The sequence below is a fragment of the Crassostrea angulata genome, chromosome 1, assembly GCF_025612915.1.
Source record: "Crassostrea angulata isolate pt1a10 chromosome 1, ASM2561291v2, whole genome shotgun sequence".
Lineage (NCBI taxonomy): Eukaryota > Metazoa > Mollusca > Bivalvia > Ostreida > Ostreidae > Magallana > Magallana angulata.
The window spans coordinates 29,363,999-29,378,698 of record NC_069111.1 but is presented as its reverse complement, the minus strand read 5'-3'; the positions used below and the strand labels follow the sequence as shown (position 1 = coordinate 29,378,698).

General features: G+C 32.4%; 1 protein-coding gene across 1 annotated transcript; it reads left to right on the top strand.

Moving 5' to 3' along the window:
- Positions 1-5,617: 5,617 nt before the first annotated feature.
- Positions 5,618-7,662, top strand: LOC128157136 (spore cortex-lytic enzyme-like). Its single transcript, XM_052819550.1, has 2 exons — positions 5,618-5,911; positions 7,087-7,662. The coding sequence occupies exons 1-2, from the start codon at positions 5,844-5,846 to the stop codon at positions 7,517-7,519; spliced, it is 501 nt and encodes a 166-aa protein (XP_052675510.1). The 5' UTR covers positions 5,618-5,843; the 3' UTR covers positions 7,520-7,662.
- Positions 7,663-14,700: the final 7,038 nt, after the last annotated feature.

Sequence of the window (14,700 nt, the reverse complement as noted above, 5' to 3'; positions counted from 1 at the left end):
ATGATGCATCTGGACCTACTTATGGACTTGAAAGACTTGGATGCTGAATCTGGGTCCTAAATTTCAGATGCTGGAGGAGATTAAGGTTGTTGGACCAGGTTAAAGTTTTTGTTGCAGGTGCCCTTTGATAGCAATATCTTAGTTACTGCTGGTCCGTACTTCACCAAACTTGCATGGATGGTGTGCCTTATGATATTGATGCACCAGACAGGCTTGAGTGCTGAATCTGAGCTATAGGTTTCGGATGCTGGAGGAGGTTAAGGTTTTTGGAGCAGGTTAAAGTTTTTGTTGCGGGTGCCCATCGATAGCAATATCTAAGTTACTACTGGTCCTAACTTCACCAAATTTGTATGGATGATGCGTCTTATGATACTGATGCACCTGACAAGCTTGAATGCTGAATCTGAGCAATAGGTTTCGGATGCTGGAAGAGGTTAAGGTTTTTAGAGCTGGTTAAAGTTTTTGTTGCAGGTGCCCTCTGATGATTATATCTTAGTTACTACTGGTCCTAACTTCACCAAACTTGTATGGATGGTGCGTCTTATGATACTGATGCACCTGACAAGCTTGAATGCTGAATCTGAGCAATAGGTTTCGGATGCTGGAGGAGGTTAAGGTTTTAAGAGCTGGTTAAATAAAGTTTTTGAAACAGGTGCCCTCTGATGATGATATCTTAGTTATTACTTGTCCTTACTTCACCAGACTTCCATGGATGGTGTGTCTTATGATACTGATGCACCTGACAGGCTTGAATGCTGAGTCTGGTTTCGGATGCTGGATAAAGTTAAGTTTTTAGGAACAGGTCACATGTTTAATAGATGAGAGTACTATTTCAAACTTGCATAGTTGATTTAACTGTAATATGAATGAATCGCAGAGGTAGCTTCAGATGCAGAGCTTGATCTCCATTATCAAGGATGCTAAAAAATAAATCTTAGATATTACAGATCCTAACTTCACCAAACTTGAATGGATGGTGTGTCTTATGATACAGATGCACCTGACAGGCATGGATGCTGATTCTGAGCCATAGGTTGCGGATGCTGGAGGAAGTTAAGGTTTTAATTGTTAGTGCCCTCTGATTATGATATCTTAGTTATTACTGGTCCAAACTTCACCAAACTTCCATGGATGATGCGTCTTATGATACCAATGCACCTGATGGGCTTGAATGCTGAATCTGAGCCATAGGTTTCGGATGCTGGATGAGGTTTAGTTTTTTGGAACAGGTCACATGTTTAATAGATGATAGCTTGCATAGTTGATTTAACTTTATTATAAATTAAATGCAGAGGTTGCTTCAAATGCAGAGCCTGATCTCCATTATCAAGGATGCTAAAGAAATCTCCTACCTCACTCAAACCAGCTCAATAGATAGATGTGTTTGTTGATAAATGATATAACATGATTCCTATGATATAATATTGTATGATATGAAACAATATTGTTTGATATGATACAATATGATAAATTATGTTATATTATAAAAAGTTATATGATAAGATATGATATTGTATCAATTTTTTATATTTTATGATATGATATTGTATCATGATATTGTTATGGATAGTATTGTATATTATGATACAATATTGTATAATATTATATTGTATTTTTAATTTATTATTTTATCACATGATACAATTACATAAGATATTGCAAAATATAATATTGTATCCTATGAGACAATATTATATATTCTATAATATTGTATCATACACTATTGTATAATATGATATTGGTTTCAGTAATATAGAATTATATCACATGAAATTGTATTATATGATATTGTAATATTATATAATATTGTATCATACGATATTGAATGATATGATATTGGTTTATATGATATTGTAATATCATGTGATATTATCATATCACATGAAATTGTATTATATGATATTGTAATATATATTATTGTGTCATATGATACAATATGTATAATATAATAATGTATTTTATAATATTTTACTTTATCACATAATATTGTATCATTTGATAAGATACGATGTTGGAATCAAATTATATTGTATTATATGATATAATATCATATAATGTATCAAATATGTTTCAGTGTCATTCAATACAATATCATACTATATTATACAATATAATATCATGCTTCAATGTTATGATGTATTATGTAATATGATATTGTAATATAATACTATATTGTATTATATTTTATGATATTGTATTATGTGATCAAATACAATAAGGTATAACACAATACAATGTCATATCATACGTTACAATATCATATCTCATTATTGTTTATTACGGTATTTTATTGTATTATATGATATATATTATAAATATGACATGATGCAATATTTCATTTTAAATCATTGTATTGATTAACATATGAACATATGATTATCATAAAAAATTATATCAGATGATATACGATATTTTGTCAAAACAGAATCCATGAATATCCAAGATCATAAAGTATGATTTTCATATAAAATGATAAAGGTGGTCTTATGAAGGTGATGTCTCATAAGGGTGATGCTCCGTCTCGGTGAGCTTAGTAATCTATGATTACCTATGTTTATGTAATGAAATACCCCCAACAGAGATTATAGTGTTCCTGGTGTCTACACAATCCTAAGTGGATGGCAATGTTAAACCATACCGTATTCAACAGCGACTGAGGGGATGTAACTCCTAGAACCCCAATGTCATCGTCAGATAATGGATCTGCTTTTTGTGGCCCATTGCCCTTCCATATTTGTTCAAGATTTTTTTTATTGGCTATCAAAGCTTGTCTGGTTGCTGTAAATATACTATCAGGCGACTGCATGATGCTTGCTTCGTAGCGGTGTCGTCGAAGAGCTCTGTCATAACTGAAAATCATACTTCTAAGTGATACCGGTTCAAACTCCTCTCCCATTCTTTCGTACACTTATAGCTTAATATAAAATTGACAAGAAACAATGGAAGGCCAAATACCTGTTGCCTTCACAATTATTATCCGATTCAATCATCCACAGTATCCAAATACCCTTGACGCAGTAGTGAATGCGAAAATGAAAGATGGAAAGTACGAGTATGAACTCTAGACAAAATTGTTCATGCTCAAAACTTGAAAAGTGCCAAAAGAGGAAACACACGGGCTTTAAAAAATGCTATCAAAGCTGCCAAGGACGCATTATGCGGAAAAGAAAGTGACCCGACGACATACGCGGTAAACTTCTGCGCGAAAGCCCTTGTCTATCTATGACTCTAATTAGTATTGGATTGCAACCAACAAAATAAAAATTTGAAAACATTATTTTAAATGCCGTGTAAAACGCGCTACATAATGGTCGCTGTAACTGCCTTTAATGACTATTGTAAAATGAATACACTTATTTGAATAATTGTACAGGATACCAGTTCCTGAACTAACAATAAATTTTATGTAAATCATTTTTTTTCTCTTAGGTCTTCCTAAAATTACACACAATAAGAAAAAGTGATTAATTCTACCACTGCCGGGATCATGCCCACCCTTTTTGTTCAAAAGTTTTTTCCGGTCAACTTTATGCAGAATTTATGGAAAAAGTGCCCCTTCCCTGGATCGGTTGATATTCACCCCCTTCCAATATTGATTAATTTCACTTAATTTAAAATAGTATTTTTAGTGTATGTTGCATATTTTACTTTACGATCGCTTCTAGACCTATTTTTTTCAAACTACTGTGATTATTTTTCTGCAATTGTTAAGCCCCCCTCCCCTCAACACCTTTGCTTACACATTTCGGGCGTGCCCACGCCTGAAAAACAACATACAGACACTAATCATCTGTGTGTGACCATTCCACGGCAAATATGTAGGTTTAGTACTATAAAGAAAACATGCAGTAATCAATCTATGTATATTTCAGTAAGATAAATCTCAACCGTCCCTTACCCATAATCCAATGCTTATGCATGCAGTCAGTGCGTTGTCTTCAAGCTGTATAATTAGACTCTATGTATCCTACATTCCAAATCATTTATAAATCTTACATACTTCATTAAAGCCGAAAATAACTTTATGAATCCGCTTCATCGACTAAAATAAAAATGTGAAAATAAATCTCAGTTCGGACGGGATCGTGAAACTGTCCGAAATTTCAAATTCTTCAGTAATGGTCCCGTGGCGTTTAGTGGTCAAGTTTGCGGTTTTTACGATTTACAGAGATCGGAAGTAAATGACACTTTACATAAAAAATCAACCCCCATCCTTAACCCCTAGTGTTGCTATATTCATTAAAATATTCCCCCATTCCATCATTTATTCTAAAAACTAATATTTTTACTTTAAAATGAGAAATGTTACATACCTGAATTCAGCTTATCGCGTAACGGCTACCATTAATTCCTTAATACAACGTTCTGCAACTTTTCTCTGATGTAAACATCTGGGGGTTTGGTACTCTTATTCTGTATGAATATCAAGCAACCCAATATAAAAGCTAACACTAAGACTGGCTTTATCTTAAAGGTACATGTAGAAGCAGTAACAAATATTGTGGAAAGAAACACTCAAACATTTAAAAAAACCCAGATTCATATGCTTCTTCCAAATATTCACTTTCGACGGTCACATCGATATCGTCACATTGTATGTACACAGTTTTCATAATGAACTTTTCTTCTAGATGTATAAACGATACCTTGTAGATCCGCGTTCGGTGAATTAATTAAGACTATGTGGGACAGACGATTAAAACAGGATTTTCTTTCGATTTTCTGATTGCTTGCACCTACATGTACAATCATATCGCTAATAAATAAAAACAATGTTAAAAGACGCCAAGTTTGAAAAATTAGATTCTAAACTGTGTATTATTTGAGATTTATTAAAAATCTGCAAATGCACCAAACACGGCAGTAGAATAATTGCAGAAAACATAAAAAAAATTTTGAAATTCATCATATAAACTTGAAATTTGACATTATTTAAGTATGTACCAAGTATTATTAACCATTTTTGAAGCACAGATTATAGTGTAAAGTTGGGCATCTTTCTTTTAACTAATTTAGTTATTGATTATAAAAGGTAAGTAAAATTCACTTAATTACTGTTAACGTACATTAGTACGTTTTCTACAAGAAACAGCCAAATCGTCTCCTGTGAGTTTTGAGTCTGACATTATCATGATTATTTCGTGCCGTCCGTGATTTTTACTAACAATCGATAATCAATGCGTGTCGATTTCAGTCCTGTCAATTTTAGCCGCTGTAGATTTCGACCGATCGATAAACGGGGCGTGTAGATTTCAGTATAGCTGTTTCTATAGAAGTATGAATTAAGTATAAGTGTCCGTAAGAAGTAGAGGGAACCATACTTAGTAGATGTAAATATATGATATTATAATAGTACCTCAGCATAACAGGATGATATACTTGTAACGTATGCCTGAAATAACCCTTGTACGCCCCGAACAGATGAAAACTTTACAAACTATTTAGAATTTAGGCGTTGTAATGTGTACGAGTGTGATTTCAATATCCTGTAGGGATGTTTTACTCGGACAGAAACTTTCCTTTCACGTGTTTTAAATTAATAAAATTTACATAAATTATTATAAGTCCAAATGTTGGTAAATAAACAAACAACTATGTCATTACTGCCTTGACATTAATGCATTTCAGACCCATAATAAAACATTAAGTTTTATTCATACCTGATGAATAAATATCTCATTATTCCATTTTTCGCACCTCCGCATGTCACTAACAGGATACACTGCATCCTGGAGAAGATTAAAATGGATTCATGAAGATCAGTTCTTCTTGTATATAAAGAACTGATACAGATAAACCAGAGAATTCGCCAATTTAATTACCAACTATTCCTTTGTTACATCATGCAACAATTTCAACTCATTGTTTGTGCTCTGTCCCTGCTAGTCTTGAAGGTATTTGGCCAATTATGGTAAGTTTTATCTTGTGATCAATTTGCTTATAATAATCTTTTAACCTGATGTTGTCTTTTTTTCCAAACGTTCATGATCACGTAAAGCAGTTTAAATGAAATGTAACCAATATGTAATTTTTTCTTATACCGACACGATTGAAAACACAAAGGTACATGTATTGAAGAAACCTCTTCATCAGAAAAAAAATAAAAAACAAATCGAAGTAAACTTAATTTTGACGTCTAAAAACCTTAACAATTTTGAGCAACTACTCTATTGTTATTAAACACATAATTTATAGCTTTTTTAGGATAACTATATTATTTCTTTTTTCAAAATACGGGCTAAACTTTGTAGGTTTTGATTTTTCTCGTGTCCGATTTATCAATGATTTTAAATGTAATCAAATGTTGTAAAATACTAAAAACTCTGTACACTCGGCTCATGGATTAGCATAAAAGATATGTAAAAAAAGAAATTGTCATTAATAAAATTTACTAATCAAATTGAAAACACAAGCTTACACTTTTTTATCAACAGTTTGAAAGTAGGATATTGTTATTAAATCATTTATAGCCAGAGGGAAATTCGTCTTTTTAAAATAAATATCAACATTTTTTTTATTAAAACATGACGACATAATTGTATTACAATTTTTGTACTACTTACATGTAGTCTAATTTGGGTGCATTGAATTCTCTAAGGGACTTCGACACGATTTGAGATCAAAAATGTTATTTTTTTAATGATCGACCAAAATATTGAATGTTAAAGTCAAGTTACAAGCGAGATACAGAGGTAAGAATTAATTGTAATGTTAACAAAGCTCGAGTTTTATAGTTGTTTTCAAAAAATGTAATGTAAAAGAATTCCTATTTCTTAGACAAAATGACGTTTAAAAAACAATTTAAACTAATTCAACATCTTCATAAATACTATTATCACAAAAGAAAGTTACAAAATAAGTTTACAAAACAGAAATTGTTATCTCTGTATCTTGCTTATAGCTTGATATTTGACTTTCAAATTTTCACATAGCATTAAAACACTCTATATTTATCATTATGAACATTGAAATTGGAAAAATAAAATTTGAAAATTTTAAGTCAAATCGTGTCCAAGTCCCCTTAACTTATGATTAGTTTATTCTTTCCTAGTTAGCTGCTCTGAATGTTTCACTTTCATTATACAGCACCAACGCAAACTTTCAAACTGTCGGAAGGGTAGTGTTTGGTGAAGCCAGAGGGGAACCAATGAGAGGGCAGATTGCAGTTGCCTACAGCATTGTCAATAGAATAAACCATGAGGGGTATCCGAATAACCTTAATTCAGTGGTTTACCAAAGAATGAGTTCAGGAGGGTATCAGTACGAAACCCTTGATTTGGCGTCTCATACTCGGGCTTGGAATGATGCCAAAAAAAGAAACACAAGGGAATACAGAAATGCAATTAAAGCTTCAAGAGACGTGTTGTGTAGAAGAGTTAGTGATCCAACAAGATGCGCAACAGACTACTGCGCATTTGATCCCTGCCATGCAACGAAGTCTAACCAGTGGTGGCGGGCAACCAACAAAATGAGGATCGGAAACCATTACTTTGTTTGCCGCGTTCGTACCAGTGGATGATGCGGACGCTACATGTCTTCTTTTTATTCTGTGACAAATGCTATTCCTGAGTTGTTCCAAAACGGCTAACAAGTAAAATATGACAGACTTCTCAATACAATTATAAGTCACAAAATTAGATAAGTATTATACTAATAAAAGGTATAAACATTATTTTAACTTTATTTCAAATCTGTTTTTGTATCCATGTCATTTAATTTTAAAAAGGACCTACACACGATTTAAGATCAAAATTTTATTTTTTTATTTTTTATGTATGAAATAATTTACTGATGCTATTTGAATGACCAAAATTTGAATGTTAGAAATCAAGTTATAAGAGAGATACAGATGTAATAATTCATTGTTATGTAAACAAAGCTCGAGTCTTAAATTTGTTTACAAATAATGTAAAGTAAGATATTACCAATTAATTGACAAACTGACTCGTGGCAAACAAGATAAACTGATTCAATGTTCTTTTTTTAAATAATATTATCAACAGAAATTCAACATTTGATTGAAACTTATGTCAATTAAGACATATTTGTAAAAATAATGACTCGAGTTTTGTTTACAAAACAAAGAATTTCAAATCTTGCTTGTAACTCAACATTTGACTTTCAAATTTTGACAAGAATTAAAAATACCCAATTAACCATGCTAAACATAAAAAAAAACAGATAAATAAAGTTTAAAATTTTGAACTCAAATCGTGTCCAAGTCCTTTTAACGTATACTTGATGATACCCCGCGCAAGCGCGGAAATTAACACTTTACACATTAATGACACAGCGCTAAAAGGTTGAAGCATGTTTTTTTTTTCATTTCCGTATACAGTATGTCTGAAATTTTCTTCATTGTTCTCTTAACCTATTCTTTGAAATTAAAAAAAAAAAATAAGTAAAAAATTCATAGCTGGTTATTTAGCTGAGGGATGTAAAATCTAAACTCTATTAGGTGATATGAACATGGCCTTTTTTCCTTAATTCCTTTCTTTCTTTTTGTTGCAGCTGAGTAGAAAATGATAATGATTTGTTTAAACCAGTGAGTGGGGGTTTACGACGTTATATTTTTAAATTGTTCTTTAGGTCAAATTTAATTGCAATATTTATTATTGTCTCAAATGAGAATTTCAGAAAAAAGCCTGATTTTGGAAAAAAAAAACGACTGGGGATTGTGATTACCCCCCCCCCCCCCCCCCCGAATTTTATAAAAACAGAATATGTTCCTTGTTTACAAATTAGTGTCTAAGGTTTACAACCCAACCGATCTGTCGTGGTATTAAAATGTATTAAATTAAAAAAAACGATATTCTATGCATATTATTATGCTTTTTTAAAACAAAAGTTGTCATACCCAAGTATCTGCCCGATGGATAACATGGAACACTGTGCCGGATAACTATTCCAGTGCCATGGTGGCATTTTTGCACCCGTCTTAGCTGCATATATCAAAAACTTCAAATATGCCATATGATAGACCATTGCATAAAGAGTTAACAACCACTTTGTTATCATTGAATCTCACCTGTCAGGTTAATATTGGAAAATAATTTTTCCCTTAGGATAACAATATTCTTAAAGGTAATTTGAAATTTCCAATCGGAATACAAGAACTTCCTAGAGGAATATCAATTCCGATAGGATTTGATAAAAATCCGATAGGAAAACTACATGTCTGAATCCTACAGGAAATACCATTCTCCTATAGGAAATATAATTCCTATAGGACTTTTTAATATCAATATTTTCTGTAGGAGAATCATTTCTCCTATGGAAATTATCATTTTCCTATGGGATATTAATTCTTAAAGGTAAATATCTCACCTGTCAGGTCAAACACACTAAAACAAAAGTGGTTATATACTCTCTAGACATGGTCTATCATTTGGTATGTATGGATTTTTCCGAAACTCAATCTGAAGCGGGTGCAAAAATGCTACCTTGGCACTGGCATAATTATCCGGTACAGTGTTATAGGTAACTCGTTCTACACTTTCCGCCATGATGTAAATAGTCAAACCGCGTTCTTTGGCACCCCGTTGTGAAAAATAAATTATTTTGATCAGAACTAAATTCGCATCAATTTCCGGTTTGAGTTTTTCGCAATGATCCACAGCGGACTATTTGTGTCGTATTTAAAGTCTATTTTTCGCTTTTCATTTGACCTTTTCTTGGGGTTTTTTTTCATTTAGTTTTTGGTGTGTTTGCTTGAATGAAAGATGTATGCACGTTACTATTTACTTTCTATATACTTACACTACTATGGCTGACACCATTAAGTTAATAACAAACAACTATCAAGGGCTTAGTACTACATCAAAAAGAAAGGATATATTGAATTTTTACAAAATGTATAATTCAAAAAACTGTTTTATTGTTTGTCTACAAGATTCTCATTTTACTTCTGATCTAAAGCCATTTATAGAGACTCAGTGGGGATAAAAATGTGTTTTAACTCTAACTTGTCAAACTCAAGAGTTGTTGCTGTGTTATTTAATTATAATAATTTTGAATTAAATCTCAATATAGAGAAAAAACGATAACAAAGGTAATATTTTGGCTCTAGACTTAAGCATTGGTGAAAACAGAGTTACTTTAATTAACGCTTATGGGCAAAATTCTTGATAGTCCTGATTTTAATTGGAAAAGTAAGGGAATGTTTTGTTGAGTTTGAACAATTAAAAAATACATTTCAAGGAAAATAGCGGATTTAATTACACCTCTTGTTCTCAATAAATATAGAATCAATCATAAATAGATCATTAATACAACAGTAAATGCGAAATTTATTAACTACATATAATTGTATCTTAAATCAACGTTATGAGTGTACAATCTCAAATGAGTTACATTTGTTAGAAAAAGTTTTTATTTCCGGAAAAACCTTATGGGGCTGTCGGGGAGTTGCTCCTGTAGGGGTACCTCGGGGTCTTTATATAGACTGGCGTGTCCTCACAGGCTAGGGGACTTGAACAATGAATAATTGTGGAAGGAGACGAAGGAAATTATGAATCTTGACATGTTTATAGAAATATATTTAAATTAAATCTACACAGTTTATAAAGGAATGTGGTCCTAAATATTTGGTTAGAGCAGAATGCAGTGTACCTTCAGTTGGAGCAAATTAATTTATTAAGAACAACGCTACAATAAATGACCACTGTCCAATGCGTCAACGAAAAGTTTGATCCCTCCAACTGATGCTGTACCAAAATGTAGATGTCTGTCCCGGGATAAAAGAATAATGACTGTCAAAGTTTACCACCGATGGTACACTCCATTTGTTTACATGACTTCTCGGTGTTTCGGCGATTCTAAATGCATGACAATGCATAATAATTAAAGGAAACAGAAGAAAATCAACATAGAAGTAAAATAAGGCAAATAAATAATGCTAAAACAATTTCACTAAAGAGAAAATACACGTTCTGTATACAAGTCGAACACTTACGATGTCCGCCATGTTGAATTAATTACATGTGTGAACAGTTCAAATTACATGTAACCGGTGCCTGTCGTCAATGGAGAGAGAGAGAGAGAGAGAGAGAGAGAGAGAGAGAGAGAGAGAGAGAGAGAGAGAGAGAGAGCGTTCACACTGGGAAAGGTACCAGACTATTCCGTCCTCGACCAGGGAGTCCGTGAAATAGAAGTCCGTGCACCATTCGTACCGTCCGACGACACACCATAGTTAAGATGTACATACATAACAAGTCCACAAAAACCTCACTATACTAAAAATTACATGAAGATAGAGAAGTAGTTGTTCACTCGAATTCGGGATCTAAATGGAAGAAAAAACATATCAATACAGGTAACGGAGTGCAAAATCAACATAGATTGATGGTGGTCGACCAGGGAGCCCGCGTGATAGAAGTCCGTGCACAATTTGCGCCGTCTGACACCTCACCTTAGTTAAGGTATTTCACTCCTCATGTTTTGATTTCATTGCGCAGATGATCATTATATTTAAAATGAATACGATTTTATTTATTTAATCATCACAGATAGATTATTATTTCATAATTACACAACATTCATAAAGAAAATCCATTTGAATTCAAGAAACAAACAAGTTTTTGGGGGAACTATTTTTTCGTGCGGAAGGTTTTTTAGACGAAAATGACAGAAACAAGCAATTTTATGAATTTTCAATATACTTTTCTTTTTATTATACTTCATTCATTATTCACATTTTTAACAGTTGATAGGTTTGTAACATATTTTATAGGTTCTGTGTGACATGTACAAAATCAAATCTTGAGAATGTGATAGCCGTTTAGCATAAAATCATGCATATATATAGAACGTCTGAATTTTTTTAAGCCAAATTTTGCGAGAATTTTACCTTTGAAGCCCTATATCTAAAATTTGACATCACTGACCCCCATGTTATATTATGTCAAAATGATACTGAATACATATTTAGGCAAACTGGATCAATCTTATAAAATTCTTGATATTCAAAAAGTTTTTATTTCAAATCAAATTGTAACTATTATAGAAATTGTCTATTTTAAGTGCAAAAAGGTCACACAAAAAATGTATGCAGCTTTGTACAATTTTTTTTCGTAATCCCTCTATTCAGTGTGACTATTGTGCATAATTAAAAACAATATTTGAAGAAATAAGTTTGCTTAATCAAAAATACTGACAACAAATCCTAATCAGGATGAAATTGCATTTTAGGTGCAAAAAGGTCAATTTAAATGGGCCATAACTCAGAGGGATGGATACTGATCCCCCATTATCTTTGTATTTTTTAAGTTTGTTTTGTCTACAGATTTCAATGATATACTTCTCAAGAAAATCTTGATACAACAACATTGAGGAGTGGGATACCTTAAGTTGAACGTATAAGAAGTCCACAAACACCACACTTTTCTCAAGAAATACATGTAGGTATTTACAGAAGTCGTTGTTCACTCGAATTTGGGATCTAAATGTAATATCAATTCAGGAAAAGGTGTGCAAAATCAACATAGATTAATGGTGGTGTGCTTTTATTTACTTCATTTTGACTAATATTTATTTTTTGCCTTTGAAGTTCACTTTATTATTATAGTTATTTGCGATAATAAGTCTCTATTAAACCTTTCGACACGACATGTATATGTACCACCTTAACCTTCGAAAATGAGCTCAATCTGCTTTCGTAGGCCTGAGACACGATTTCTACGCTGGGTAGTTTTAGTGTAATATTTTTTTTTATGAATAATGTAATTTAAAAATAATCACCTCTTTAATGGCTAGTAACAAACACTTTTATCATGTTTTTAAATAGCTTTACATTAAACGGGGAAGATGAAAATCTGGAATTCATTACAGATTTAAATGAAATTACCCATGTTAGAAACAAAGACTAGGTCGAGCTTTGTTAACAAATTAAAGAATTTAGAACTCTACATCTCGCTTGTAACTTCACTATTTACATTCAAAGATGGAAGATAAATAATGTACAAATTTGATTTTTTAATTTTATGGTTAAATTGAGATTAAGGTATTTAGTGTATATAACGACCATTTTTTGTATTGGTCCGGTGTTTTTAATCATGATATCATGTTGAAGGTTTAATCAAATAAAAATACTCCACCAAAGGAATTTTCAAAATTTTGATAATGGTCCAATTAAATACACCTTGAATTTTGCATTAAAGTCTATGGGCAACGTATTTTTAATTAAGATATTGTAAAAAGTAACTTAAAATTCGTAAAATTCTCTTGGTTAATACATGCATACACTTTCTCTTTGTCAAAATATGAAATAAAATGAATCATTTACTGCAGATATTTTGACGAAATTAAATTTTTCTTTTTTCATCAAGAGGAAATAACTCTTAAAAAACTTTTAAAGGTGCAAAATGACCGGCTTCTTATATGTTATCCGTCTTGTGAATTTGGTTTATTTCACTTTCATCGTTATCTAGCAATGGATATTTAACTAGTTTAAAATGATTGAAAATTGTTCAATATCCCTTCATTATACATCGAATTCCTTAATGCCAAAACAATGTCAACTTTGAAATGGCCCCTGTTGTTTTTAAAGTAAAAAATGAACCTGGAATGAAAGTGGGAAGGACAGACATAAAGTAAAGTATACTTATAAAGTAGACTAAGTATAAAGTCTGGCCGGGAAAACCCAATTTATTTTAAGAAGAGCTTGAACTTTAAATTTAGATAGTTGTGTTAAACAGTAATGTAGACATGTCTATTTCATTGCTGGCCACTCAGCTATGGTTCTTTGAAAACAACGAGATTTGTCTGGCTTTTGAGCTAAAACTACACAATCTGTGCAATTTTACTTGAAACTAGCGTCATAAGCTCACTTGAGCTGAAAGCTCAAGTGAGCTATTCTGATCACATTTTGTCCGTCGTCCGTTTGTCCTTCCGTCTGTCTGTCCGTCTGTAAACTTTTTACATTTTGAACGTCTTCTCTAAAACCGCTTATCCAATTTCAACCAAATTTGGCACAAAGCATCCTTATGGGAGGGCAAATATGAATTGCAGAAATAAAAGTCCGATCTGTATTCAAAGCGGAGAAAACCTTAAAACTGTTGAAAAAGGGGGTTGCATTTTTAAAAATCTTCTTCTCAAGAACTACTGAGTCCAATTCAACGTAGTTTAGCATAAATTATCCTTATGGGAAGGAAAATATAAATTGCAAAAATTAAGGAATAATTCTGTTTCAAATCTGAGTTATTACGAAAATAATAATAAAGGAAAGGCGTGTTTCAATCGGGTTCGGCATCCGGTAAAATGGGTAGGCAAGACTTGGCATGGGCAAAACAAAAGATTGGCAGTTATTAATCTGCCAATCTTATCAAAATTTCAGGATATTTGATGAACCAGTATATTTGTATTCGCTGTAGATATTGCTGCAAAATAATGCGTATTTAGAATTGACGATTGCCGATATGCCCCGGCTTTTATTTTCCCACAGCCCGGGTTTGCATACCCATTTTACCAAGACTCGTATTCCATACTTCTAAAACGAGGTTCTTTGTTTAAAGCAGCCATGACATTATACGAAAAAGGGTCGATGATGAATTTGCTTGTTGTGCAACAGTTCGCGTATGAAGGGAAATTTTTGAAACATGCAAAATATATTGGTGCCAATTTTGTGAAGTAAATTGAGGCTAAATAGTTCAATGCGTTGACAGTTTTCACACATGACGTTGGTGTTAGCTTGTTCTGATTTTC

Excerpts from the sequence above, each read along its gene's own strand:
- LOC128157136 (XM_052819550.1), top strand. The coding sequence starts at position 5,844 with ATGCAACAATTTCAACTCATTGTTTGTGCTCTGTCCCTGCTAGTCTTG. Across the intron at positions 5,912-7,086 it reads AAGGTATTTGGCCAATTATG|CACCAACGCAAACTTTCAAA; the intron begins GTAAGTTTTATC and ends TTCATTATACAG.